At 44.4% G+C, this 25,588-nt stretch overlaps 1 protein-coding gene across 2 annotated transcripts in view; it reads right to left on the reverse strand.

The window, feature by feature from the left end:
- Positions 1-25,588, reverse strand: part of Setdb2 (SET domain bifurcated histone lysine methyltransferase 2) — a 67,742-nt gene that overhangs the window by 3,552 nt on the left and 38,602 nt on the right. The window contains exons 13-20 of one of the 2 annotated variants that reach the window (XM_036199786.1): positions 16,401-16,522; positions 12,508-12,615; positions 6,019-6,152; positions 4,224-4,273; positions 3,645-3,712; positions 2,995-3,055; positions 2,285-2,416; positions 454-525 (exon numbers count right to left, since the gene is read on the reverse strand). In XM_036199786.1, the coding sequence (XP_036055679.1) occupies positions 454-525; positions 2,285-2,416; positions 2,995-3,055; positions 3,645-3,712; positions 4,224-4,273; positions 6,019-6,152; positions 12,508-12,615; positions 16,401-16,522 (747 nt within the window). Of the gene's footprint in view, positions 1-453; positions 526-2,284; positions 2,417-2,994; positions 3,056-3,644; positions 3,713-4,223; positions 4,274-6,018; positions 6,153-12,507; positions 12,616-16,400; positions 16,523-24,568; positions 24,825-25,588 lie in introns of those variants that run through there. The other variant, XM_036199785.1, reaches the window with a different exon arrangement.

Consider the following 25,588-nt stretch of genomic DNA (forward strand, 5'->3'; position numbering starts at 1 on the left):
TGCTGCAGGATGGGTCCACTGATGCCTTGCTGCCTGGGGGCAGAGAGGTTGCAGGAAGCCTCTGTGCCTGGCTATACATGGGTCAAAGACTCTGCAGTTTTAGAATCAGAAACTTCTCCTGCCTTGTCAGTCAATTTTTCTGATTATGTAAGAATTTGTGTGTCTACCTGGAAAGCACAGAACTATAATCCATCCACCTATAAATCATTGCTGTTTCGATGGCGTCAGCTGTCTATCGTCTGTGTATGTGTGTATGTGTGTATGTGTGCATGTGTGCACCTATAGTTTTTGCATGCTTTTCTTCCTGTGTGCCATACTGTTGTTGTGGTGGGCTCTTTTCATCTGGTAAAAACTGTCTTTTAGAAGTATATTTATTGTTTTGTCACCTGCCATTTTGATCTGAATCATAAATATCTCTAAACCACACTGTTGGTTATTTTATGAATCACCTACCTTCCTGGAATTTTATTAATGTGTCTTCAAACAATCCAGAGTCAAACAGTAAAGTATCAATCTCTTCATAGTCTAGAGGAAAAAACAACTTCCTATGTTAATTTTAATGGGAGTGAATCATACGGGGGCGGGGGGGGGGGAGGAACAGAAAATAACCCCCAATATGGAAGAGTCAGCAGCCAGGGAGTGCAGGGCGGTGTAGAGGCCCTTCGGGGAACCCATGAGAAGCAGCAACTCAGTATTTCTGTGCAGCTGGAACTTATTTCAGGGAGCCCCCAGGTGATTATAAGGTACCCAAAAATTTGAGAGTTCTTGGTCTCCAGAAAATAAGTAAATAAAATTATGTAACAGATGAGCTCTTAGAAGTGTTTAGTAGTAGTTTTATCTTTTGGGTTTAGCATACAGAAAATCATTTTAATAAGTCCAGATTCCCCTAACAAGTACCTCTAAAGCTTTTAGCTCATTCTGTAGGTTATAAGAGGTCACAGTAACTAAATACTTGCATACTTGTAAGTGACCCTTTTTATTCCCTAGGAGCTCATTAAGAAAGAAACTTCAGTTACAGAGTTGATCTAAACTTCTCCATAGTCTGGCAAGATGGCTTAGCAGGTAGGAGTGCTTGCTACCACCTGATGACGTAAGTCATCCCCAGAACCCACATGGTCGAAGTAGAACCGACTCCTTGTCCTCCGACCTCCTCGTGTGTGCTGTGGCAGGTGCTTTAAGTATATGTGTGAAAGAGAGAGAGAACATGGGTGTAGTGTCCTCAGGGTCCATAAAATGTCAGGTCCCCAGGAGCTGCCAGACATGGTGCTGGGAACCGAACCCAGGTCCTCTGCAAGAACAGAATGTGCTCTTCACTGAGCTGTCTGTCGCTCCTGGCCCTTAATAATTTTTTAAAACCCTTGATTTATTAAGGAATAGAATTTGAGGCACATCAAAATTATAGCCTAGAGGCTGCTTCCCAGCACCCATGTTGGGTGGCTTATGACTGACTGCCTGTAATGCTGGCTCCAGGGTCTCAGACAGTTCTGTCCTCTGTGGGCACTTGCGCCTCCCCCGTGTGTGTGTGTGTGTGTGTGTGTGTGTGTGTGTGTTATGTATAATTAAAAATAGTAAAAGTAGCCGGGCGGTGGTGGCGCACGCCTGTAATCCCAGCACTCGGGAGGCAGAGGCAGGTAGATCTCTGTGAGTTCGAGGCCAGCCTGGTCTACAGAGCTAGTCCAAGACAGGCTCCAAAGCTACAGAGAAACCCTGTCTCAAAAAAAAAAAAAAAAAAAAAAAAAAGTAAAAGTACATCTTAAAAATCAGCTGCAGCAACAGCAAAACCAGGCAGACAAACACAACACAGCTTCAGTGAATATACCCATTCGCTGTGTGTGCCTCTGGGAAACAGCCTACCACGCCTCAGTGCATTTTTGCTACCAACTAGAGAATGTGACTTCCATATCTTGTTGATTTATTGTCAACAGTAGATCTGGCAATAATAACTTAATATTTTTTAGACTTACTTATTATTTTGTGTATAAGTATTTTGCCTGCATGTACATATGGGTACCATGTGCATGCCCAGAAATTGTACAGGATAAAAGAAGGTGTTAGATTCCCCTCAAACTTAGATTCCCATCAAACTGGAGTTATGGTTTGAGCCACCATGTAGATGCTTGGAGCTGATCTCACGTCCACTCCAAGAATAGCAAGTGCTCTTGACCACTGAGTAATCTCTCCATAATGAGTGTTAGTAAAGAATGGGCTAAAGAAGGGAGGAAAAAAGCATGGAAGGAAAATGTTGTGCTTTCTAGTATTTGGTTACATTTAGCCGATTCAGTACCTGATTCTGAAGCAGTCTCACTCAGGAGTTTCCCTTGAATTGAATCAAGTTTTTCTAGTATCCCTTCAAATAATTCATTAAGAAGTCCTGCTTCCTTGCATTTCTTAAGAAAAGGAACTTTGGCAATTGCATCTAAGAACAGAGAATGCATCGTTAGAAGGAAATGGTCCTAGGACAGCTCTTGTGATTGGTGATTATACACTACCATTGACGGGTGAGCAGAATTGTCTGATTTTCCTGAAACTCAAATAGCAAATGGTACAAAGAATAAAAACTTTTCTCTGCTTATAGTAACTGTATGAATTAATGTGATTTTGTAAAATTTACCTTCCAGTGCTTGAGGTGACAGCCCCTCTTTTTTGTCATAGATGCTGTGTTGTAAGGACATTCCCTTCTTAGAGAACAAAAGCCACCTGTCATTGTGAGTGGTAGCACACTGCTGGATGCTGGCCTCAGGCAAACCCACCTTTCCTAGTAATTGTGTCTCCTTGGCTGAGAAGAAGCAGGCCATTCCTACTCCAATCATTTTATATGGCAGGAGTTCTAATAGAGTGCATAGGTATAACAAAATAAAGACTTCCGTTCCTATTAGGTACCAAAAGTCCAGAAGAATAAAGATCAGAGCATGACACCAGCATGAATAGATGGGTCAACATTTTTATAAAGCCTTGGAGGCCACCATGTATGTACAGCCATCACTGAAAACAGACCTTTGTGGCTGCGGGGCTCTTCTGTCCTATGTCTTTTGAGTCTGCCCAACTTCTTTGGTGGCTAGAAGAGAAAACCAGAGTATGTTGACTTTTCATATTGACCTTGAATACCACTTAAAAATGTTTTGCTATACAATTAAATGAATTAACCAAATGTAACAAAAAAAAAAAAAAAACTGTATTAGACAAACTTTTTTTTTTTTTTTTGAGTTTAGTCTCGGTAAACTCCTGGATCCAAATGGTACTCTCAAATAGTTGAAATTAGGTCAGATGTGGACATGCAGCTGGGAAACACTTGGTTATGAGCAAATGCTTCTCTGTACTCTCGGCCTGTTTAGGACCAAGTAGCCTGTAAGGTCAGATGTTTTCACTAACGTGCCAAGGGATGCTTGGTAGAAGCTGAGGGAATGATGCCATCTCCTGAGCGTCTAGCTTCTTATTAATCTCAGTATACTTCTAACATGTCAGGATTCTTCCCCAAGATGCCACCCTAAGACTAGCGTTCAGCTTCATCTAGGGAGAGAAAGAACACACATGGAGGATGGTGCAAATACCAACTCCTCCACTGATTTGAAAAGTGTGAACCTCTGACATTCAGAATTTTAACTAAGGGCTTTATGTGAAGAAATTAGATCTATAAGTCAAATTACCTGTTCAAGGGAGCCTGCTGGGAGGCACTTCTTCTTTCCTCTCCCTTTCTGCAAGCATGGGCTCTCAGCTAAAATAGAAACCACTTAAATCTTGAGTGTATAAAGCCAAAGACTGACACACTTTTAATCCTAGCACTTGGGAGGCAGAGGCAGGAGAATCTCTGGGTTCAGAGCCAGCCTTGTCTACGGGCAATTTCCAAGACACCCAGGGCTACACAGAGACAGTCTGTGTCTGTCTGTCTGTCTGTCTCTCTCTCTGTGTGAGTGTGTGTGCATATATGTGTATCTACATACACACATTACTATCATTCCCTGTCCATATACAGTGAGGGCAAGCAACTCTTTATTGGTACTTTCCAGTGAGTATAACGACTATGGCTCAGTGATTAAAAGCACTCGCTGCTCTTTTAGAGGACCCAGGTTTGGTCCCTAGCACCTACATGGTGGCTCACAGCCCTCTGTAACCTAAGGTCTCCATACAAACAGGTGTACATATAAAATTACAATTGAGAAGAAATTAGATTATTTCATGGTTTACCTAAGTAATTAACTTTTCTTAAACCCACTTTAGAAACTTACCACTTCGACTGGTCCCTGGTAGTTCTGGAGCATGTTGTTGGCAAAATAATCTAAAAATACAGAATTTCAAAGAATCGTTGAATCTTTTCATTTGTAGAGATCCGCCTGCTTCTGCCTCCCCAATGCTGGGATTAAAGGTGCACACCACGACACCGGTGAAAGTATTTATTTTTTAAAAGAATGCATGTAAGTCTGTGTAAAATTATTAACCTACATCAAGTGTGGGTGAGACTGGCCAATATCGTGCCCTGTGAGCATTAGAAAGGGAGGGAACTCTTGTCTGAGGGCGTGGATACTGAGTCCGTATTCTGAGCAGTCCTTGTTCCTACGCTGTGAAGAGAGGCGCCTAAGGGACTAAGGTCTAAGATTTTCAAGCGACAGTCTGACTACCCAGATTGTTGCTGCTCCTCAAAAGTAATACTGAAGCACGTGCACTCATCTGGAGAAGACTGAAGCCTGCCTTCTGGGCATCCTCGGAGAGGGAGGACGCATAGCGGGCTGGAGAGCTGAGGTGAGGGAGCTCTGAGAGACTTCCGGCCCCTAGGCTTGCCTTCGTGTTAGCTGTGGGTTCGAGTCCTCCCCTTCACAGCAGCGCCCCTCCGGGCGGCCTCCCCAGTTGTCCAGGTCAGAGTGGTCTCCTTTAGACCTGGTACTTCTGCGCATTTTTCATTTAGTCTCAAATCCTAGTCTGACTTTGAACTTGTGCCCCCACCTCTCGTGCTTTGACTTTAGGCATGTACTGCCATGTTTGGCTGTAAGAGTTTTAAACGAAAAAAGTACAGAAAATACTAGGACAGACCCTCCTCCCAATGCCCTCCCCATCCCCAGCGTCAGCAAATTTCAAGTCAAGGAAAAGCCCTTCCTTTCCTCCTGCCTCCGCCCCTCCCATGTGGGCGTGTTCACAGTGGCCTTTCTGCACTCCTCCCCTAAGCTGGGGACACCTCCTCTCAAGTTCATGCTCTTAGTCCCTTAGTCCCTTGGCAGGTACCTCAGGCATTCTACATATCTCAATGTTTAAATTAAACTTTAAACTGCAGAGAAGCCCACCTGTTCCTTGTGGAAACAATTAAAAAGTTTGTTTTTAATTGAGTTAATTATTTCCAGTATGGTCATATAGTTTAAAAAAAAAAAAAAAAAAAAAACCTTACAGTGTCTCTGGGAGTTCAAGACAGCCTGGTCTATGCTGTCTCAAAAACAAGCTAGATACAACAGGGACCTCAGTCCCTTTGATTGGATTGCGTGTTTAAAGACTACTGTGATATAAAGTGAGTTCTTTGTGAAAGAAACTAATCGAAGTGAAGTTCCAAGTTTCACAGCAAACCAAATACTAAAAGTGCAGTGCAAAACTGGACGGAACTTGAAGAACTAACAAACCCGGGCCTGGTGAGAAGACCGGCAGGTAAAGGGGCTTGTCATCAGGTCTGAACCTGAGTTCCGGATCTGGGTCCAACACTGGAGGAAGAGAACTCATCCTCACCAGGTGGGAGTGTAGAAACACACCCCCCAGCCTGTGGAGGAAGTGAAAGGAGGTCTCTTCCTGCTGCCGAGGAACAGGCCTGAACTGGCTCCTGCTTCTTGGTGACCTTTAGTTAGAGTCAGACAAAACCTTGAGTGGTTTTTTTCCCTGTCGTGTAGAAATGTCGTGAAATGGAGTTCCTGGTGGGTGTCCTGGAAATCCTGTTCTCGTGTGGAAACCACTTGAATAAGTTAAGCTTTAGAAGTGTGTCGCAATCCAGCCATTCCTTATCCACCCACACACCCCCTCCACCATGTAGTTTTAAAACTGCTTAATTACTTGTAAGTTCCTTCAATTCCATCAACTTGTAAAACTGCGTTGTCCTCTTTGGCACAGAAAAAGTGGTAATTCTTGGAACAGGATGGTAAATCACATCCCACGGTGGCTCCTCCTTTAGTACAACGTGTGCATCTCTATAGAAGAACAGATCATACTGGGTAAGCACCTGTTCCTTTGATAAGAAGTAAGGGTGTCATTAAATGTCATTTAAGTCAGCAGCCCTGCATTTTTACCCCGGCTACCACTGGTATATCCCAGCCTCCATACCCACACTAAATGTGACTTACATTTGCCAACCCACTTGGAAGTTTCAGCAAAACTGCAACCAACTGGAATAGAAGGCCTGGCATACAGAGTTGCATCATGGTCTATGTAAATGTAAAGACATAGCTGGCTTCCAAAAACAATCTTTCCATTTGAATAGAGATTTCTAAAGAGCAAAACTGGCAGGCTTCCCTACCTAGGCAGGGAGCTGGCTAGGGGACCTAGAACCTGAGGCCAGAGAAGCTCCTGCTTGTGCCACTGAGATGTGTGACCTCAGCTGGCACTTACTGTGACTTCCTCTTAGGCATGTCTCCCTGGGGTGGTGTAACTGTTCTACAGAGTTACTATCGGGGATAATATGAAATAAAGGGAACCTGTTTCAAATTTGTAGAAACCAAACAAAAACACAACAGTACAATATTTTTCTTGATCCTTTGTTTTTATCTCCCTATCGGGTTTTATGTGAAGGTGATGTAAAAATAGTTTGGCATTGTGTGCCTCCAGGAAGCCTTTTTGAGCAGTGCTAGTTTTTCTGCTGTGATGAGGGGTGACCTAGCCATGACCGAGGCTGATTGGCACCATCCTCTAGATAAATGAGGTCCAAGCACAATGAGGCTACTCCATAAAGCAAGAGACAGCCTTCACAGTATCCCAGGTAAGCACAAACAAGCACATAAGGAAAATTCAAATGTAGATGAAAACAAGATTAAGATAGAGATAGAATTCTAAACCAGAGCATACAAGAGTGGCTAACTGTGAGGGAACAGTGTAGCTTCATGTAGAGGGAAAACCATGAGACTGCCGCCTTACAATACACTTGCCATCAGTTCTGCAGTGGTTAAAGCATTATAATGGCATTATAGCAATATTAATGGCATTATAGCAAAGCAAAGGAGGGCTATCCAAGAAACACCAGCAACAGAAGCCCCAAAGGAAAAGCATAAGAACTGGTGGTTCTGGTTTTTACAAGGATGAGTAAAACTTGAAGATGTTAAAGGTGAAGAAAGACAGGAAGTAAACTAGTCACCGTAAATTAAAGGGTTACAATTTAGATTCCCTCAGCCCAGTATGGTGGTGCACACCTACAGTCCCAGCTATTCAAGAGGCTGAAGTTGGAGGATTGCAGATTCAAGGCCAATATAAGCATCTTAACAAGATCCTGGTTGGAAAGGAGTGTCGGGACCAGCCGACCTGTCAAACAGCACCTGAACAGGGGAGTGAGATTAAGAAAAGACAGAGACAGAAACGAAAAGATAGAGACATAGGGTAGAATCGGGAGGGCTCAGTGAATACTGCAGCAGCCCCAAATTTATTTCTCATAGCCTTTTTATACTCAAGGCAAGGGGGGCAAAAGACTTCCTACCATGGTTCAAGAAACAAACAAGTGTAAACACCTCTTTAATTCTCAAACCATCTAGTAACCACATCCTGTTATTTGGCAGCCTTGAGGAGCAAAACATCTAGTAACCATGCCTTTGGCCAAACATTCTGTTATCCAGCCTTAGGGAGCAAACACAAGCCTGAACTCTCTGACTTTGAGTCAAGTTGGAATCAAGCCACAAGCTGGAGTCACTGTGGGCTCCCACAAAGGAAAGGGGGAAAGGGTAGACAGGCAGCTCAGTGGTGAAGCGTTTGCCCTAGATGGCTGAGTCTCAGGTTAAACTAGAGTACTCCAGTGTGGGGGCCACATAAGATGAAATGAAGTGGCTCATCTTTTGCATTTCATCCAGGTAAAGTCAAACTAGTTATTGAGGACATGGTGGCTATGATATTGCAGCCACTGTTTTAGGACAAGGAAAGCCAGTAGATAAGGCAGAAAAGGTACCTGCACATATGAAAGTTACATTCATTCTAGAGGGGATGTCTTAGCTTGCTGTCTGTTACTCTGATAAACACTACGACCAAAAGCAACTTGGGAAGGAAGTTCTCATTTTACTCTTCCAGGTCATACTTCATCACTGAGGAATGTCAAGGCAGGAAACAGATGCCATGGACAAGTGCTGTTTGCTTACTGGCTTGCTCCTCATGACTTGCCCAGGATACTTTCACACAGCTCAAGACCACCTACCGCCCTCATGGGTTGAACCCTCCCACATCAATCATCAAGAAAATGCCCTGCAGAATTTGTCTGTGGGCCATCTAGTTGGAGACATTATCTCAATTCAGATTCCTCTTCCGAGATAATAGATAGCTTCTGTCAAGTTGACAAAAAAACAAAATGAAACAAAAATTCTATAGTAAAATGTACATGATCTCATAAAGTAAAATTTCAACACCACATAGTTAGACCTCAGCAGAAGAACTCTTGCCTAAAAACCCAAGACCTGGGTTTGATCCCCAGACTGCAGCAAATCAAGCACACAACAGTGATTTTTATGTTATATGAAATAAAGCAAAGCAGTAGTGTCATTGTGTTCTTCAAGTTCAGACCAAGTGAGGTGTCAGCTCTGCAGAGAGGAACAGAGGAGCAGAAACTTAAACACCAAGACCCTTTGGCATGCAAAAAGAAAAAACAGAAGAACCAAAAAAGAAAAGTATTCTAAGCAGAGGTCACTGAGGCTTTGTGTAATGATGAACCTCCCCATTGGCAATTTACTAGAAGTCCAAGAATGATGGCCTCCTGCCACTGGGGGACAGGGAGTAAGCAGTGTCTGCAAAGTGCTAGGTCATGTAGGTTGGTTGGCAAGAGTATGGAGATAGTTTTTTTTCCTACCTTGATGGCAAAAACTCATCAATATTTTGACTGCCATGTGGAGAACAAGCTTGGAGGAATAGAATAAGCTGGGTAGGGACAGTGGAAGAAAAAAACCAAGTATTAGCTAGCCCTTGACAAGTCTGGAGAGCTACAGCAGCCCCTTCACTGTAATGAATTAGTGCTGAGAGGCAAGTTCCTGGAGGATGCAGGATGTACCTAAGAATTATCGAGTGGGCCTTGATGTGGAGCAGGAAGGGGTGAGGGGAAGATGACCCTTACACCTAAATTTTGGAGGATAGATGAATGGTGGTGCTGTTTTTTGGGGGGGGGGCTAAAGGTTTATATGGGGGTGATGCTCTTAGCCAATTGAATGAGAGATGACTTGGGTATTTGTAGAGATGGTGGTGGTCTGGAATTCTGGAGAGGGGACAAGTAGATGATGTTGGCATGTTGGTGTTAAAGCCAGGTGAGGCAGATGAAGCCACCTAGGTCATGTTCAGACCCAAGAAGAAGCCCAGCCTAGACTTAGGTATTTCAGATCTCTCCAGCTGAGCAGAGGATTAGAAAATGGCAGGGCATGGGAAGAGGGGCTGACAGGAGATGTCTGTTTGCTCAGAAGGAGAAATAAGGTACTTGGGGATGTGGGGTGTGGTGAGTGAGTGAGTGAATGGTGAGTACTGATAAGGAGTCAAATTAGGACAGTCTTCAGCTTGCTGTTGGGTAGGGAGAGATTTCAGAGATGAGGATGCCAAGGGAGGAGTGTAAAACAGGAAGTGGCCAAGACCCTGTTATGGTTTGTAGCTGTGACTTGGGTGTCAGAACAGTGGGGACTTTCCTCCAGCTGTTGTTAAGTACTAGTGCTACTCATTATGTACAGACAGTCACCGAGTGAGGAAGAGGTGCGTCGTGTTGGTGGGCTGACTGATGTGGGTCCAGACTGCAGAGGGCTTCCTAAAGAACTGCTGCAGCTGGGTTTAACCTTTCCAGGGGTCAAGGAGATAAAAGGTAAGGCTTTCTCCTCTACACAAACTACCCACCACACACAGAAACTTAAATGGGCATAGCCTTTTCCAGAGACAGTTTGTCAACACAGGTCACCATTCTAAGATGGACTTCTGAGCTGTCAGAAGTCCACTGCAGAAGTACTTGAGTAGGTTAGACAGAAATGTCTGTCTCAGCACTTCCTGTGATGGTGAAACATTGGTGTACACTTGTTACTGAGCTAGGTGATGACTTCACTATGTAGGCGTGAGGGATCTGGTAAAGAGAATAACCACAGTGGCATCCCAGGCTGTCAGTGATCCAGTGTGCCCCTCTCCTGGCCTTTAACACTTTTGCATATTTGTTCCTGTGCTGGCTAGTTTTATGTCAACTTGACCCAAGCTAGGGGACCTCAATTGACAAAATGTCTCCAGAAGATCAGGCTGCAGGCAAGTCTGTAGGGCGTTTTCTTCATTAGTGATTGATAGGGGAGGGTCCAGCCCATGGTGGATGGTGCCATCCCTGGCCTGGTGGTCCTGGATTCTATAAGAAAGCTGGCTGAGGAAGCCATGAGAAGCAAGTCAGTAAGCAGCACTCCTCCATGGCCTCTGCAGCTCCTGCCTCCAGGATCCTGTCCCGTTTGAGTTCCTGTCCTGACTTCCTTTATGATGGACTATGATGGAAGTGTAAGCCAAGTAAACCCTTTCCTCCCCAAGTTGCTTTGGTCATGGTGTTTCACCACAGCAATGATAACCCTGAGACAGTTCCCTTGGGAATTCCTTATCTTTCTTCTCCACACTTGGAAAGGGTACAGAGGCCCTGCTTCAGGGGGAGCCTTCCTATGAGGGTACTACTGATCCCTCCGAAAGCATGTACACTGCTGGTCTGTTCCTGCCTAGGGACTGGCCTCTCTCCCCCACGAGCATTTGTCCAGATAGCAAGGTTCCAGAAACACTTGTCAGTGAGTGGGCAGCCATCAATCACCTTACATGACTTTGCATTGTTACCCTTCACTTCCAGTGCATCTCCAAGTTCTCCCAACAGGAAAGTCTGAAAACTCTCAGGGATAACAACCTCGTTCTCCATATTTTACTGTACTCAACTACCCTCATTCTGCAGTTGGGCTGTCTGTATGTAGGCCACCTCTAGAACAGCAGTTCTTAACTTGTGGGTGGCAACATTGGAAAACCTGTTTCTTATGGTCTTAAGGACCATCGCTGCTTAGTAGCAAAATCACAGTTATGAAGTAGCAACAAAACTAAATTTGTGGTTGGTGATTCCTGAGACTATCAGAATATGTGTTTCCTGATGCTCGTGACCCGCAGGTTGAGAAGCACTGCTCTGGAGTCTAATGATAGCTTTCTTTAATTCTACCCATCAACTCCCTCAAATCCAATCAGCAAATAATGGTAAGAATAATGTTTCAGTTGAGTTCATCCTGCCACTTTGTAATTAGAAGGAGGGTTTATATAGAACCTGCTGGTTCAGACCCTGACACTTCACAAAGAGCACCTACCTGTGTGTCCCCAGTCATTCACACTTTACTGTGGTTGTGGTTGTCCCTGAGACACTCAGACTTGCTATCCTGTTTACTAATCTGCAAATGGCCTCTTACAAAGGAAGCCTGGAGCCCCAGTGACCCCAGGAGGATACCCTCCCAGGGATAGGCCCCTCATGACCACAGCTCCAAGGCAGATGCGGATCAGTGATGAGATATGCAGCCACAGTAGACAGTCAGAAGGCATCTTACTCCTGAAGGATAAAGCCCTGAGCTCTGCTGCCTACAGCTTTATGGCAGCCAGAGGACCAGCTAGCTGCTTTGGGGGGCAGCCAGAGGACCAGCCAGCTGCTTGGGGGGGGCAGCCAGAGGACCAGCTAGCTGCTTTGGGGGGCAGCCAGAGGACCAGCTAGCTGCTTTGGGGCGGGGGTGCCCCCCCCCCCCCCCCCCCCCCCCCCCCCCCCGGCACAGCCAGAGGACCAGCCAGCTGCTTTGGGGGCAGGAGAGCAGAAGGAAGAACCTAGATGGCGCTGTTGAGCTGTTGAAATTGGCATTTGCTCTGGTGAAATGACGTCAAGGGCCTTGTCAAAGCCTGTCTGACTGGAGGGCTTTCTCCCGGACAGAAACATCGGAAGCCTACTTGGGTGTGTGATGCTCCACTGTAACTAGACAGTGCTTCGCTGAGTCTTGGTTTCTCACAGACCTGCTTTCAGCTCTCCAGGGGTGGTTACTCTAGCCCCACTTTACCAACAGGCTTTTTTTTTAATGAACAGTTTTATTTTTACCTCTTTGTATGTGTGTCTGAGTAAGTGAATATGCTAGTGCAGGTGTCTGTGGAAGCCACCAGAGAAGGTTCCAGATGCCCTGGAGCTGGAGTTACAAGCAGCTGTGAGTTACCATTTGGTTGCTGCGAACCAAACCCAGGTCCTCTGGAAGAGCAGCAAGCATTCTTTACTGCTGAACCATCTCTCTAGCGCCCCCTACCAGACTTTGCTTTGACTGTAGCCCCCAAGATTCATCCTGTATGAGAAATAAAAACATGTCAACTTACCAATCTTCTTCCTCTCCAGATCTCTTTCTTTACCGACTTCACAGCAAAATTTCTAGATTTATTAAGATTATCATGAGCTTCACATTCCACCAGTGCTGATGAATACAGCTGCAGGTTGGGGGAAAAAACCCAGAGTTGGTATGAAGTAGTCCTGACCAATACAAGTCAGAGAGGGTACTGAAAAGGAGTGCAGAGTGAACGATTGTTCCGGGTATTGGCCACTTTGCAGGTACATGAACAGACAGGAGCCATCTGACTTCTGTGAGTAATCTCAGTCTGCAGACAGGGTTTGTGCTTTGTAACTGATCTCCACTGACTGATCCCAGGCAGACAGTGGCTCCTCCTCCACTCTTTCCCTAGCTTAGGAAGATGCAACAGGCTCAGTGGAGGCTGAGGCCATGCAGTCAGAGTAGGAAAAGCAAGGACAAGAGGCCATGCCTGATGGATTTCCAGGGCTCACTTCTTAAACTTCAAGAGCCATGCCTGCCTCTACAACCCTTCTCTTTAGTTGTTGTTGAGACAGGGTCTCGCTGTAGCCTGGCTGGCCTGGAACTCACTCACAGAGGTCCACCTGTCTCTGTCATCCAAGTGCTGGGATTAAAGGCATACACTACTACGCCTGGCTTTTATGATGTTTTTAAAAGACATGATCTTGCTATACACCCCAAATTTGCAGGGACCTTGGCCTCTTGAGCACTGGAAATGGGCTACCACAGCTAGCCACAAACCCCTTTGTATGTTTTAGCTAGCACAAGTTTCTTTCCTCTTCAGTTTTAGGGAATGGAGAGATGGCTCAGTGGTTAAGAATGTACACTTCTCTAGTGTTCATTGGACCTACATTCAGCTCCCAGCACCCACTCTGAGCAGCTCACAACTGACTAACTCCAGCCCCAGAAGGTCATACACACACACACACACACACACACACACACACACACACACACACACACAAAAAAAAAAAATCTTTTTAAAATTGTATTAAATCAGGGGCGGGAGTTAGGAGGGGGATGCATGCACACATAACCTTCTGTACATGTAGAAGCCAGAGGTTTACTTTGGCGGTCTTCCTCTAGTACTCTACTTTTCCCCCAATGATTACAAGTATTTATCCTGCATATATATGTGTGTGTGTGTGTGTGTGTGTGTGTGTGTGTGTGTGTGTGTATGTATGTGTATCATATGTTCCTGCAGAGGTCTGAAGAAGGCATTGGATCCCTGGAACTGGAGTTACACTTGGTTGTAAACTAACATCTGGATGCTGAGAACTGAACCTGGATCTTCTGCAAGAGCAGCTTAAGCACTGAGCCATCTCTCCAGCCCTTTTCTGCCTTATTTTTTGAGACAGTCTCTCTCTGAACCTGGAGAGCTCACAAATTCAGCTCATCTGGCTGACCAGCTCCTACAACCCTCCTGTCTGTCCCTCCCTAGCAGGGGATGGCAAGCACAGACACTATGTTCAGCATTTTGCATGGTTCCTAAGGATTGAAGTCAGGTCCTCATGCTTATGCTGAAAGAACTTTACCAACTCTCAAGCGCTAGGTAGCTGGCATTTCTGAGTCCCATAAGACCTAAACAATCTGCCTGCTTCCAGCTGAAGATTAATATAATACATAAACTCAGATGGTAAAGAGCATAAACGCGAGAAGGATTCTGAGACACATAGGTAAAGCTTTTTTTTTTTTTTTTTTTTTTTTTTTTAGTAAGAATCAGAAATCACAATGAAAATGTTAACACTTGCAAGTGGAGGTCAGAGAACAACTTTAGAAGTTGGTTCTCTTTCCACCTTGTTCCAACGTAGGGTCTCTATGTATCTGCTGCTCTGCTCCAGTTGCAAGCTTAGCACATTAATATGTTGTACTCTATCATTAAAAGCTGCTCTCTGAAAGAGACTGGAATAAAAAGGTGGGCCAATGAGGTGACTTGTCAACTAAAGACATTTGCTGCCAAGCCTGATGAGCTGAGGCTAGCCCTGGGATTCACATCATGGGGGAGAAAACTGAATCCTGTGAGTTGTCCTCTGACCTCCACCTGCCGGCTGTGGTATATGCATAAAAACATGAACAGCTGGAATTTTAAAAAGACAAGCAAGAGAATAGAAAAATACAATATATAGATCTGATCAAAGGCTCGTATCTAGAATATAGGAAAACCTTATAGCTCAATAAGACAATTCAATTCAAAATGGACAAGGGTATCAGAGAAGAGGCTCAGGTGAGTAAAAGCATTTGCTGAGCAAGCCTGACAACCTGAGCTCAGTTCCTGGAACCAGTGTAACAAGGCAGATGTTAGGGCTCAAGTCACACTCCTGCAGTTCTGGTATCCTCCAGAGGCAGAGGGGAGACGACCAGCCAAAGCCTGCATCTGCCGCTGGAGGAGTGAGGTCACCTGAAAGTGAGTGCGAGCGCCTGAGAAGGCCATCTTCTGACCCCCACATGCAAGCAGTGGCACGCGCACACACACACACACACACACACACACACACACACACACACACACCTTTCTTTTTTAATGGACAAGGGTCGAGGTTATGGCTCAATGATAAAACATTTGCTTATTATTTCCAGACTGTGCATTTGATCCTCAGCCCCACCAAAAAACAGGAAGGGGTACAAAATTCAAATAGATACTTCAGAATGTTAAAAAAAAAAAAATACATGGAACACTGCTGAGCAAAGGAATCCACACACTATAGAGTCTGTGCTGTTGCAGTCCTGTAACGTGGCCTCTGAGAAAAGATCAATCTAGAAGGACTTGGAGTAGGTGGGGCTGACTGCAAAGAGGCATGAGGAAATGTTCTGGGATTCTGGGAGTTCTCAGACTAGGCAGTGATCACATGTCTCAAAACTCAACTGCACATTTCAGTCAGCTGCACTTTGTTTCTAAAAAGCATGCCAATAAAGTTTACTGAAATACTGGCAAATTAACAGTCTGTCAGAAATGGTTTAACAACAAGAAAAAATATGAGTACACAAGAGGTTAGAAGGAAAAGGCTTTGAGGGGTGAAAGTTTCATGTAATCTATATGTTTCAACCCTTTGTCATGTTGTTAGGGTCACAGGTAGAAACTCAAGTCTGGGGATTAGATGGTACTATAGACCCAATGCTAATGGCTGATTTGGATGGCTAAATTGTACTTAGGCGAGAGAATGCCCTTGCTTGTAGAAATAGTAAGCTTACAGGACAGATGATACATAATTTAAAACAGATCTGACAGCTGGGTGTGGTGGCACATACCTTTAGTCTCAGCACTAGGGAGGCAGAGGCAGGTGGATCTCTGCGAGTCTGAGGCTGTGACCAGAAGATTAAAAAATAAACTTAGAAGATCATTTCAATAAATGGAGAAAAAACATTTTTAACTTTTAATATGCTAATTTTAACAAAAATAAGTAAAAGATAACATCTTTGCAGAAATATTAAAAATATTAAAAATCTAAAGTATATGCAAATTTCGATAAGACTCTAAAAACTATACTCCTGATAGAACCAAGACAAGGCTCCCTCCTTGAACTGCTCCTAATCATCACTACAATAGAATTCTCCAGAAAAACTCAATAAAACAGGAAAAAGGTAATTTAAGAAATCATAACATGGAGGTTTGGGAGATGACTCAGTGGATAGAGTGCCTTGGAGGTGAGCTTACTGGTGGAAGTGTCGTGTTTTGCTTTTTAATCTTTGTTTTGTATGTATGGGCATTTGGCTGCATGTAGATCTATTATCATGTGTGCCTGATGCCCTCAGAGGCCAGATGGGGGCATCACATACCCTGGGACTGGGTTTACAGTGGTTATGAGCCACCCTATGGGTCCTGGGAATGGAACCTGGGTCCTCTGGAAGAGCAACCAATGCTCTTAACCACTGAGCATGTAGTTTTAAAGATATTTTCAAGTAACTTACCAAACAATTTTCATGAGCAGCTATATTCTCCGATGGTGCAAAGTATATCACACTCAAGTCGTGGCCTTTGGGGCAGAGGGCACATGTCCTTTTTTCCATCTTTTCTGTAACTTCATAGACCCCTATAAATAACATCCAGATTAAAAACAGAAAAGCATATATCATGGCTTTGCTAGTTCCTCCAGTCCTAAAGACGTCTGTTTTTATGGTCGAGTCTTAACTCCTGGAACAACAACAAAATCAGCAATGTGAGTGGGGAAAAGCACTGCTTGTGTGGTACAGCCTCTGATCGGTGTTCTAGACCAGTGTTGTCAACAGCAACAGAGCAAGCCAAAGGTGGGCTACCGGGGCACTGCAAAGCTCCAGGGGCCTTACTGAAATGCATAAAATGCACAGAGAAACTCTCCAGTGATGTCTGAGAGCTGCACTTACCTATGGGCAGAGATGGGAATTGAGAGTGAAGTTTGATACCATATCTATTTAGCAAAAATAGTAGTCGGGGGCTCACCCCTGGGGCCTGTCAGCTCCCTTACTATGGGTTTTTGGTCAAACATAGAGTACCAGGTATGTGCTTCCTCCTGCAGGCCTTAAATCCAAGAAGAGATCAGTTGGTTACCCTATAACATTTGCACTACTATTGCACCCATGAACACATCTTGCCATGCTGGTTGTTACTGGAGCTCACAGTGTTCACAGCTGGGTGACACTGTTGATGTCTTTTATTCTCAGACAAGCTCCATGACAACTTCCAGAACTATGAACGCTAGCCAACAAGTAAGAACTTCTTGGCAATTGCTTAATTTCTGTGTCCTGTGACTAAATAGTGTGGTGCCTTCAGCCATAGAGTCTTAGAAAGTTCACAGCTCCTCCAAGTGTAGAGAATATATGTCTGTGGGATACTCAGTCATAAATGAGACAACCACAGTAACCCCAGCTCCCCCAAGGCTCGGGGAACACTGGAAGAGGGGATGGAAAGATTCTAAGAGCCGTAGAAACAATGTCTTCTAGACAGGACAGAAAGTGCTGTAATCATACATTCAGAGCAGCTGTGTTTGCAGCTGTGGGTACAGCTGCTGCTGGCTGCACAAGATTAAAGCAGTCAAATTCTAGCTGGCATGGTGGAGGGGGTGGGGGGATAACCATGAGCATTCACCCCTAAGTGAGAAGCTATTGTCAGTTGATGGTTTGTGGGGGGAGGGAGCGTCAGTTTTCTTTTGGGTGTGGCTCCTGGTAGGTCCACCATGCACCAGTGGGTAGCCACATACACAAGTATATGTTCAGCACAAATTGGAGATAGTAAAATAGTCCAGATAGAGAAAAGAGCAAAGGAAGGTTGGAGCCATACAGTCCATACATGGATTAGCTAAATGAAATAGTTGATCACCTGGCTAGTGGTTGCCATGTATTTTGGAGATTGGTACCTTATTTGTGCCATCTTCTCTGCTTGGAACAACTTTTCAAGTTTTCTACCTATGACTGACTCTTCTTTTTTATTTGTTTGTTTTTGTTTTTGTTTTTCAAGACAGGGTTACTCTGTGTAGCTTTGCACCTTTCCTGGCTCTTGCTCCATAGACCAGGCTGGCCTCAAACTCACAGAGATCTGCCTGCCTCTGCCTCCCGAGTGCTGGGATTAAAGCGCCACCACTGCCCGGCCATGATTGACTCTTGATTTGAGAAAGTAGGATCAAGGGCTAGAGAGAGGGAAAGTGTTTGCTATTCTTCTGGGGAACCCAAGTTCAGTTCCCAGCACTCATGTCGGGGTGGTTTACAAATACTTGTAACTCCAGCTCCAAGGTCTCCACACACATGGCATATTAACACACACACACACATGTTTGCACATAAATACATACATATGTACAGACATACATAACAGGGACTAGAGCGATGGCTCAGTGTGGTGGTATTGTGTTCCCCAAAATATTGTGCACCCTAATAAACTTATCTGGGGTCAGAGAACAGATCAGCCACTAGATACAGAGGCTAGAAAATGGTGGCACTCACACCTTTAATCCTAGCCTTCTGGAGGCATGGATCTCTGTGAGTTCAAAGCCACACTGGAAATAGCCAGGCATGGAGACTCACGCCTTTAATCCCAGGAAATAATGACAGAAAGCAGAAAGGTATATAAGGCATGAAAACCAGGAACTAGTTAAACTGGTTAAGCTTTTAGGCTTTTGAACAACAGTTCAGCTGAGATTCATTCTGGATGAGGACTCAGAGGATTCCAGTCTGAGGAAACAGGATCAGCTGAGGAATTGGCAAGGTGAGGTTAGCTGTGGCTTGTTCTGCTTCTCTGATCTTCCAGCATTCACCCTAAACAAACCTGGCTCTGGGTTTGTTTTTATTAATAAGACGTTTAAAGATTCATGCTATAGCTCAGTAAACAAGAGTCTTGTTGCTCTTGCAGAGGATCCAGGTTTGGTTCCCGGCACCTACATGGTGACTCATGACCATTTCATACTCCAATTCCAGGAGGAGCCCTATGCCTTCTAAATAACACAGGCAGCAAATACACATGTGGTACACAGACATATATTCAGGCAAGGCATTTATACAATAAGATAAATCTTTAAAAAATGCTAGTTGGGGGTGGTCACAAGCTGGAATTAATTAATTAATTAATAAGTATAAGCTTAGCTATAGACATCTATCAAGTGAGTTAGGATAATGGTTGCCTGGGTTAAGTTTCAGGGGGGTGGAAGGCTGCTTTTGCTGAAAACATTGACTTCACTTGGGCCAGCGATCACTGTGATCACTGGTGAGTGATTAAAGGGTTGAAAAGGCTTGGCATCAGCGCCTCCCTATTATTTATTTTTTCCTGCTTTAACATTTGGGTCGGATTCCCATCGGAGAGACAAGGGGGCTGTAACAGCCTGTCACCACCAGCTTTCGTACTGTCCCTGCTGTCCTCTGAGAATTACTTCCTGTCCCAGAAGAGAACTGCCTTTACATTCCTGAGTTCATGTTTTTCTAAGACGATTCCGGGAATCTTTGGATCACAAAACTGACAAACGCCTGGAACACCATGCCCTCAAGATAAGACAATACCATCACACGAGATTGTCGCCATGGGTGGCCCTGAAACATCAGCCTGAACAACTCAAGCTTCTCTGAAACGTATGGCTACTTGCAACCTCCACAACCTGTTCCTCAACATTCTCAATTGCCCCAGACCCGTTCCCCTTTCCAGGTTGGCAGCATCTTAATAAAGTTTATCCTCCTTTTTCAACAGCATGTCTTGAGTATTAACTTTAAAGGGCAGAGCTCCCAAATCTGTGAAGCAAGGACCCAAGAGGATGAAACCAGGCAACCTAGAGGTCTCAGCTTCCCGAGGACCACCCCAAATCTCCCCCCACACCCCAACCCCCCTCCCACCCTCTACCCCCAACCTGTGCCTACAGTTTTCCCAGCTGCCATCCAGCTGCTCTAAGCCTAGCTCTGTCTGCCCTCGGCACTCAGCAGCAGCCTGCAGTCTCCCTAGTAATCAAGGCTTCCAGAGCTGGGGAAAGGGGAAGTGGAGTGTGGCCCCTTCCTGCTGGCCACCACCTGGTACTCACCAGCGGGGGCTGGGTCACCAGCTGGTGGTGTCTTTTCGGCCATGGCTGTGCAGCTGAACTCCAGGAAGCACCACTGGTAGTTTCTAGTTTCCAGTTTCGTTTCTCTAAATCTGGGTGGTGAAAGCAAGGAGCAAGCTGGGAGGAAATGCAAATTTGGGCAGTTTGCTTGCAGATTTTCAACTCTGAGTATTGTTTTAAATAGTGTTCTTGTTTGGTTTTTCTGTCGATGCTGTGAACACCCAAGGCAACTTAGGGGAGGAAAGGGTGTATTTGACGAACAGGGAAGATAACCAGGAAGGACAGGGAAGAAAGCAGGAGCAGCAATGTTTTCTGGCTTGCCTCTCTAGGCTAGCTCTCTAACTGCTTTGTAGTACAGCCCAGTCACCTGCCCAGTGGTGGTACTGATACAGTGGCCTGTGCCCTCCTCCATCAACTAGCGGTCAGGAAAATGCCCCACAGGCCAATCTGAGGGAGGCAATTCCCTGAAGACCCCCCTTCGCTGGTGTGTCAAGTCGACAACCCGAATAGCCATCCAGGAGCCCCCCCACACACTTCCTCTGCTTTAGCTTGAGAAACAACTGATCTGCATTTCTGAAAGTTCTACCACACCCTTTGCCCGATGCAGTAGTGTCTTTAAACGACACAAAACTAATGGTCCTAGACCCAGTTGCCAGTAAGGCATCTTTACTTAGCACCAGTGGGGCACAAAACACCATACAGATCCAGATTTTTCAGTCAATGTAACAAATCGAAATATCCATGTAGGCACCAACATACAGGAAATATGGTGTTAAAAGTTCAGTGCTTTGCGGGGAATTAGGGACAAACTTCAGGGAGGCTTGCACTCTTGAGAGGACCAAGTGCAGACCTGGCCTGGCAGAGGAGAGAGGGCAACTAAACAAGGCAACTTGGACAGCCTGGGCAAAATGAAAGGTCCTAGCCCAGGATGGAAAGTGCCTTGGGTAGGTGCTGGAAAAACTCTTTCTCACACTCTTCAGTAAGTATAGATGAGCAAGCTGGGTGGTGGTGGCACATGCTTCTAATCCCAGCACTTGGGAGACAAAGGCAGGTGGATCTCTCACGGTTTGAGGTCAGCCTGGTCTACAGAGCAAGTTCTGGGACAGCTAGGGCTACACAGAGAAACCCTGTCACAAAAAAACCTAAAAAGAATAGATGAGCAAGATCTATAATTCTGAGGAAAGCCTCTAACTTTAAAGAGAAAGACTATAGCAAGATTAGGGTGGGGGGAGAACAGAGAGAGGCCTTGAAGGAAAATAGCCACATGAATGCTTGTATGTGCAGGTACACACACATACACAATTTAAATAGTGTATTCAACTTAAAAAAATTATTATGTACACAGTATTCTGCCTGCATGTGTTCCTACAGGCCAGAAGAGGGCACCAGCTCTCATTACAAGTGGTTGTGAGCCACCATGTAGTTGCTGGGAGTTGAACTCAGGACCTCTGGAAGAGCAGTTGGTGCTCTTAACCACTGAGCCATCTCTCCAGCCCTGTATTCAACTTTTATTAGTGTGCATTTCAATGTGTGCACCTGTGTGCCATGACACACACGGCAGTCAGAGTCACTTCAGGTTATAGTAATTCCCTCTTACCGTGTGAGTCCTAGGGACTGAAGTCAGGCTGTTGGGCTTGGCAGCATGTGCCTTTACCTGCTGAGCCATCTCTTTGGCTTACACATAATATCTTAAAAGACATATAACTATTATAGCTATGGACCAGAACAGGATTCTCTAAAGGATTCTCCCTTGGCATGTTGGCACACATTTAACCCCAGTACCCAGGAGACAGAGGCTGGCCAATCTCTATGAATCTGAGGCAGCCAGGGCTACATAGTAAGACCCTGTCTCAAACAAACAAAGAATTCTCAAAGAAGAAAAGAAAGCTCTTAGGAAGAAGACTTGCAGGCGCTGGAAAGTTGGACCAGTGGTTAGAGTGCCAGCTGTAGAAACACAAGGAGCTGAGGTCTCCACTCCTACCACTCCATGAAAGTCAGAGTGAATGTGCACCGGTAGTTTCAAGGCTTTAGGGGACAAAGACAGGAGAATGCTGGGCTTGCTGGTCACCCAGTCAAGAATGGCAAGCCAGGTTCAGTGCACTGTCTCAAGGGGACAGATGGAGCTTGATAAAGTGGAACACACAATGTCCATATTCACATGAATGAAAAGAAATAAAAATTAACAGACTAGAAAAATACATTTCAATAGGAAGTTTGGAGACCAGGTTCCCATAAAGCAGAGGAGGAAGGCAAAGCTAAAAATAAAAAGTTAAGAAATTAGAAAGTGTGGGGGGAGGGTAGGGGGCAAAATACAGGAAGGAGAGGAAGATATTAAAATAATAGTAAGGATATCTGAAAAAGTGCTAAGAATCATCAAGTATCTAGCTAAAACACCTATAATACACATCAGTCTGTATTCACATGTAAGTTTAAATGAAATTTCCCATTTTGGCTGGCAGTGCTCCCCCCAAGTGCCATAGTCTATCTAGCAAGGCCCCCAACACCAGGCATAGGAAGCCCTCTTTTAATTTGTTGGCCAGAGTTGTTCAAGAGACTCCCAAAAGACACTGGCTATTGCTACTACCCTTGGTTGCTCAGAGAGGTGAGACATTAAGTCCCTATTGCTGAAGACACTATCTACTTCAGACATAGGGCCTAGAGGACCCAACTTAGATCTGACTTGAGAACCTCCTCCCTAAAGACTAACTTTCATGGTACCAGAAGGTTCTATGCAAGCTTCTGAAAGAGGGAAGCAACCAGCTATCTTAAAGGTTGATTTTGGATTAGTTGATAATATTTATAGTACTGCTTGTACTATGGGTCAATTGGGTTCAGTTGAAGCCAATAACTTTTTCAAGATTCCTGAAAAGTATTGAATTCCTTTCTCCACATGATCCTTTCTATGCTGCTCAATAACTACAGAACAAAGCCTTTTTGAGGGACATCCACACAACAGACACACATATACGTAGGACAGTTACACACGGGGATAGATTCACAAGACTGCATTCTTCAGGCGGGCACAAATTCAGACTCATGCAACAGACAGAAGATGGGCAACACAGGGAACATGAAGTAGAAAATTTAAATTTGGACTCACTCTTGGTAAAATGACTCCAATAGGGACTGCTTTTCTTTCCTGCCTTAATGCAACACCAATGTATCATTGTAAACTCAGTGTTAGTTCCTAATATGTCTGTCTAACCGATATACACAGTAACTAACAGCTCTGTAATTGGTCTTAAGACCTGCTCAACAAGAAGAAAATCATGCCTGGTATTGGAAACTTAGCCAGTTTCCCAAGGCTAGTGAAATCATGGATCTTGAAGAACCTACAGCTGCTACTGTACTAAACCAGCACAATCCCTAATACATTCTAAACATTTGTCCTTATACACATAAATATAGCTCTACCCTTCATGCAAGAATCTTCTCTTTGCAAAAACAGATGGCGAGCATTATAGCTGATCACAATGCAGTTGTAGAGCCCAGTCCCAACAAACACACCAACACAATCCCTACACCTAAGCATCATTGTGGAAGATGAGGCAGAAAGATTAGGAGCCAGAGGAACAGGAAGTCTGCTGTGAGACTGTATTTCCTAGAAATGATGGAGAAGTTACAGCCATGCAGTCTCACCACATGACTGTCTAAACATTGACTGCACAAGGACAACACCAAAGGACATGCTAACATGGAAAGGGAAAAGCTCAGAAGGCCTCAACCCTAGACAAAGAACTACAGGTTACTGAGGAATGCTGAAACAGAAGAAATAGTCTTCCCCAGGGAAAACTGCATCAACTGGTTATCCAATACCAACCTTGAAAACATGTACATACAAGTAACATTCTGCCGGGCTGTGGTGGCATACGCCTGTAATCCCAGCACTCAGGAGGCAGAGCCAGGCGGATCTCTGTGAGTTTGAGGCCAGCCTGGTCTCCAAAGCGAGTTCCAGGAAAGGCACAAAGCTACACAGAGAAACCCTGTCTTGAAAAAAACAAAACAAACAAACAAACAAACAAAACAACAAGAAGTAACATTCTACAGACTGAGCAGGATGTATGTATTTATTAGGAGTATGTACATATTCATATATATTCCTAAATAAATACACACATACATAATTAAAGAAAAAAACATGAATTTGACAGAGAACAAGGGGGGCGAGTTACATAGAGGTACTAGAGAGAGAAAAGGGAAGGAGAAAATGATGTAATTTTATCATAATCTCAAAAAACAGTTATATGTGGTGATATATTGTGTGCCCCAATAAAGCTTACCTAAGGATCAGAGGACAGAGCCATCCACTAAATTAACATAGAGGTCAGGCAGTGGTGGCACACACCCTTAATCCTGTGACTCAGGAGGCAGAGATCCATCTGGATACCTGAGTTCAAGGCCACACTAGGAACAGAGCCAGGCAGTGGTGGCTCACACCTTTAATCCCAGCACTTGAGATCCCATGCCTTTGCTTGGGAAGCACACATGCCTTTAATCCCAGTTAGTAATATGGCAGGGCAGAAAAAGGTATATAAGGTGTGAGGAAACAGGAACTTGCTCTCTTGAGGCTGAGGATTTTGTAGAGGTAAGCTAGTGGCTGGCTGTTCTGCTTCTCTGATCTTTCAGCTTTCACCCCAGTGTCTGGCTCTTGGGTTTTTTATTGTAAGACCTTTTAAATTCGTGTTACAGTTATAATTTTAAAAAGTCAGAATGCTGGCTCAGGAATTGTTATAGAAGAAGGGGCAGAATGACTGCAAATGCTAGAATTCAGGAAGGACTAAACCGAAATGGTCTTCTGGATATGACAGGTTCTCTACAGTCATGAACTTACAGCAGCTGTGGTTGCCTGCAAAAGATCAAACTGGTCAGCCTTCTAGCATGAGATGGAACTCATGAGTCCCAACCCTTAGGAGATATTATCATAGTTGATGACTTTGGGTGGAAGGAGAGTAAGTTTTCTTTTCTTTTAAATTTAATTGATTGGGATTTTGCCTGTATGTATTTGTGAGGGTATTGGATCCTGGAGTTACAGAGAGTTGTGAGCTGCTATGTGGGAACTGAACTCAGGACCTCTGGAAGAGCAGTCAGTGCTCTTAACTGCTGAGCCATTTCTCTAGCCCCTGAGAGTAAGTTTTCTTTAAGGGTGTGGCACCTGGTGGCCACATACTCAGGAGCATATAGGCAGCGTAAATTGGAGTTGGTGGGTTATTTAAAAAAAAAATACAAGAAACAAAATATGAAGTTGGGAGGAAGTGGGAAGATAGTGGATGGATATAGGCAAATATGACCAAAGTACATTGTATGAAATTCTCAAAGAATTAGTAAAAATATTACATTAAAAAATCAGAAAGCCAATTTTTAATTCTAACATTTAGGTAACTAATTCCAAAGAGAAGAAATCTTTAAACTGTTTAAGATTTTCTTACATGGAAGGACAAAGTTTTCAGCCTGAAAACTCACAAAGGGGTGAAAACAAACCTTTCCTAGAGACAGCGCAGCGGGACAAAGGTAATACTACAAATGTCAAGTGGGTAAGACTCCCATACCCTGCCAAAACACCACTAAAATGTCTAAAACAGACACTCCAAGCATGGAGTCTCAAAACACTGA

Source organism: Onychomys torridus, chromosome 9 (genome assembly GCF_903995425.1).
Source record: "Onychomys torridus chromosome 9, mOncTor1.1, whole genome shotgun sequence".
NCBI lineage: Eukaryota > Metazoa > Chordata > Mammalia > Rodentia > Cricetidae > Onychomys > Onychomys torridus.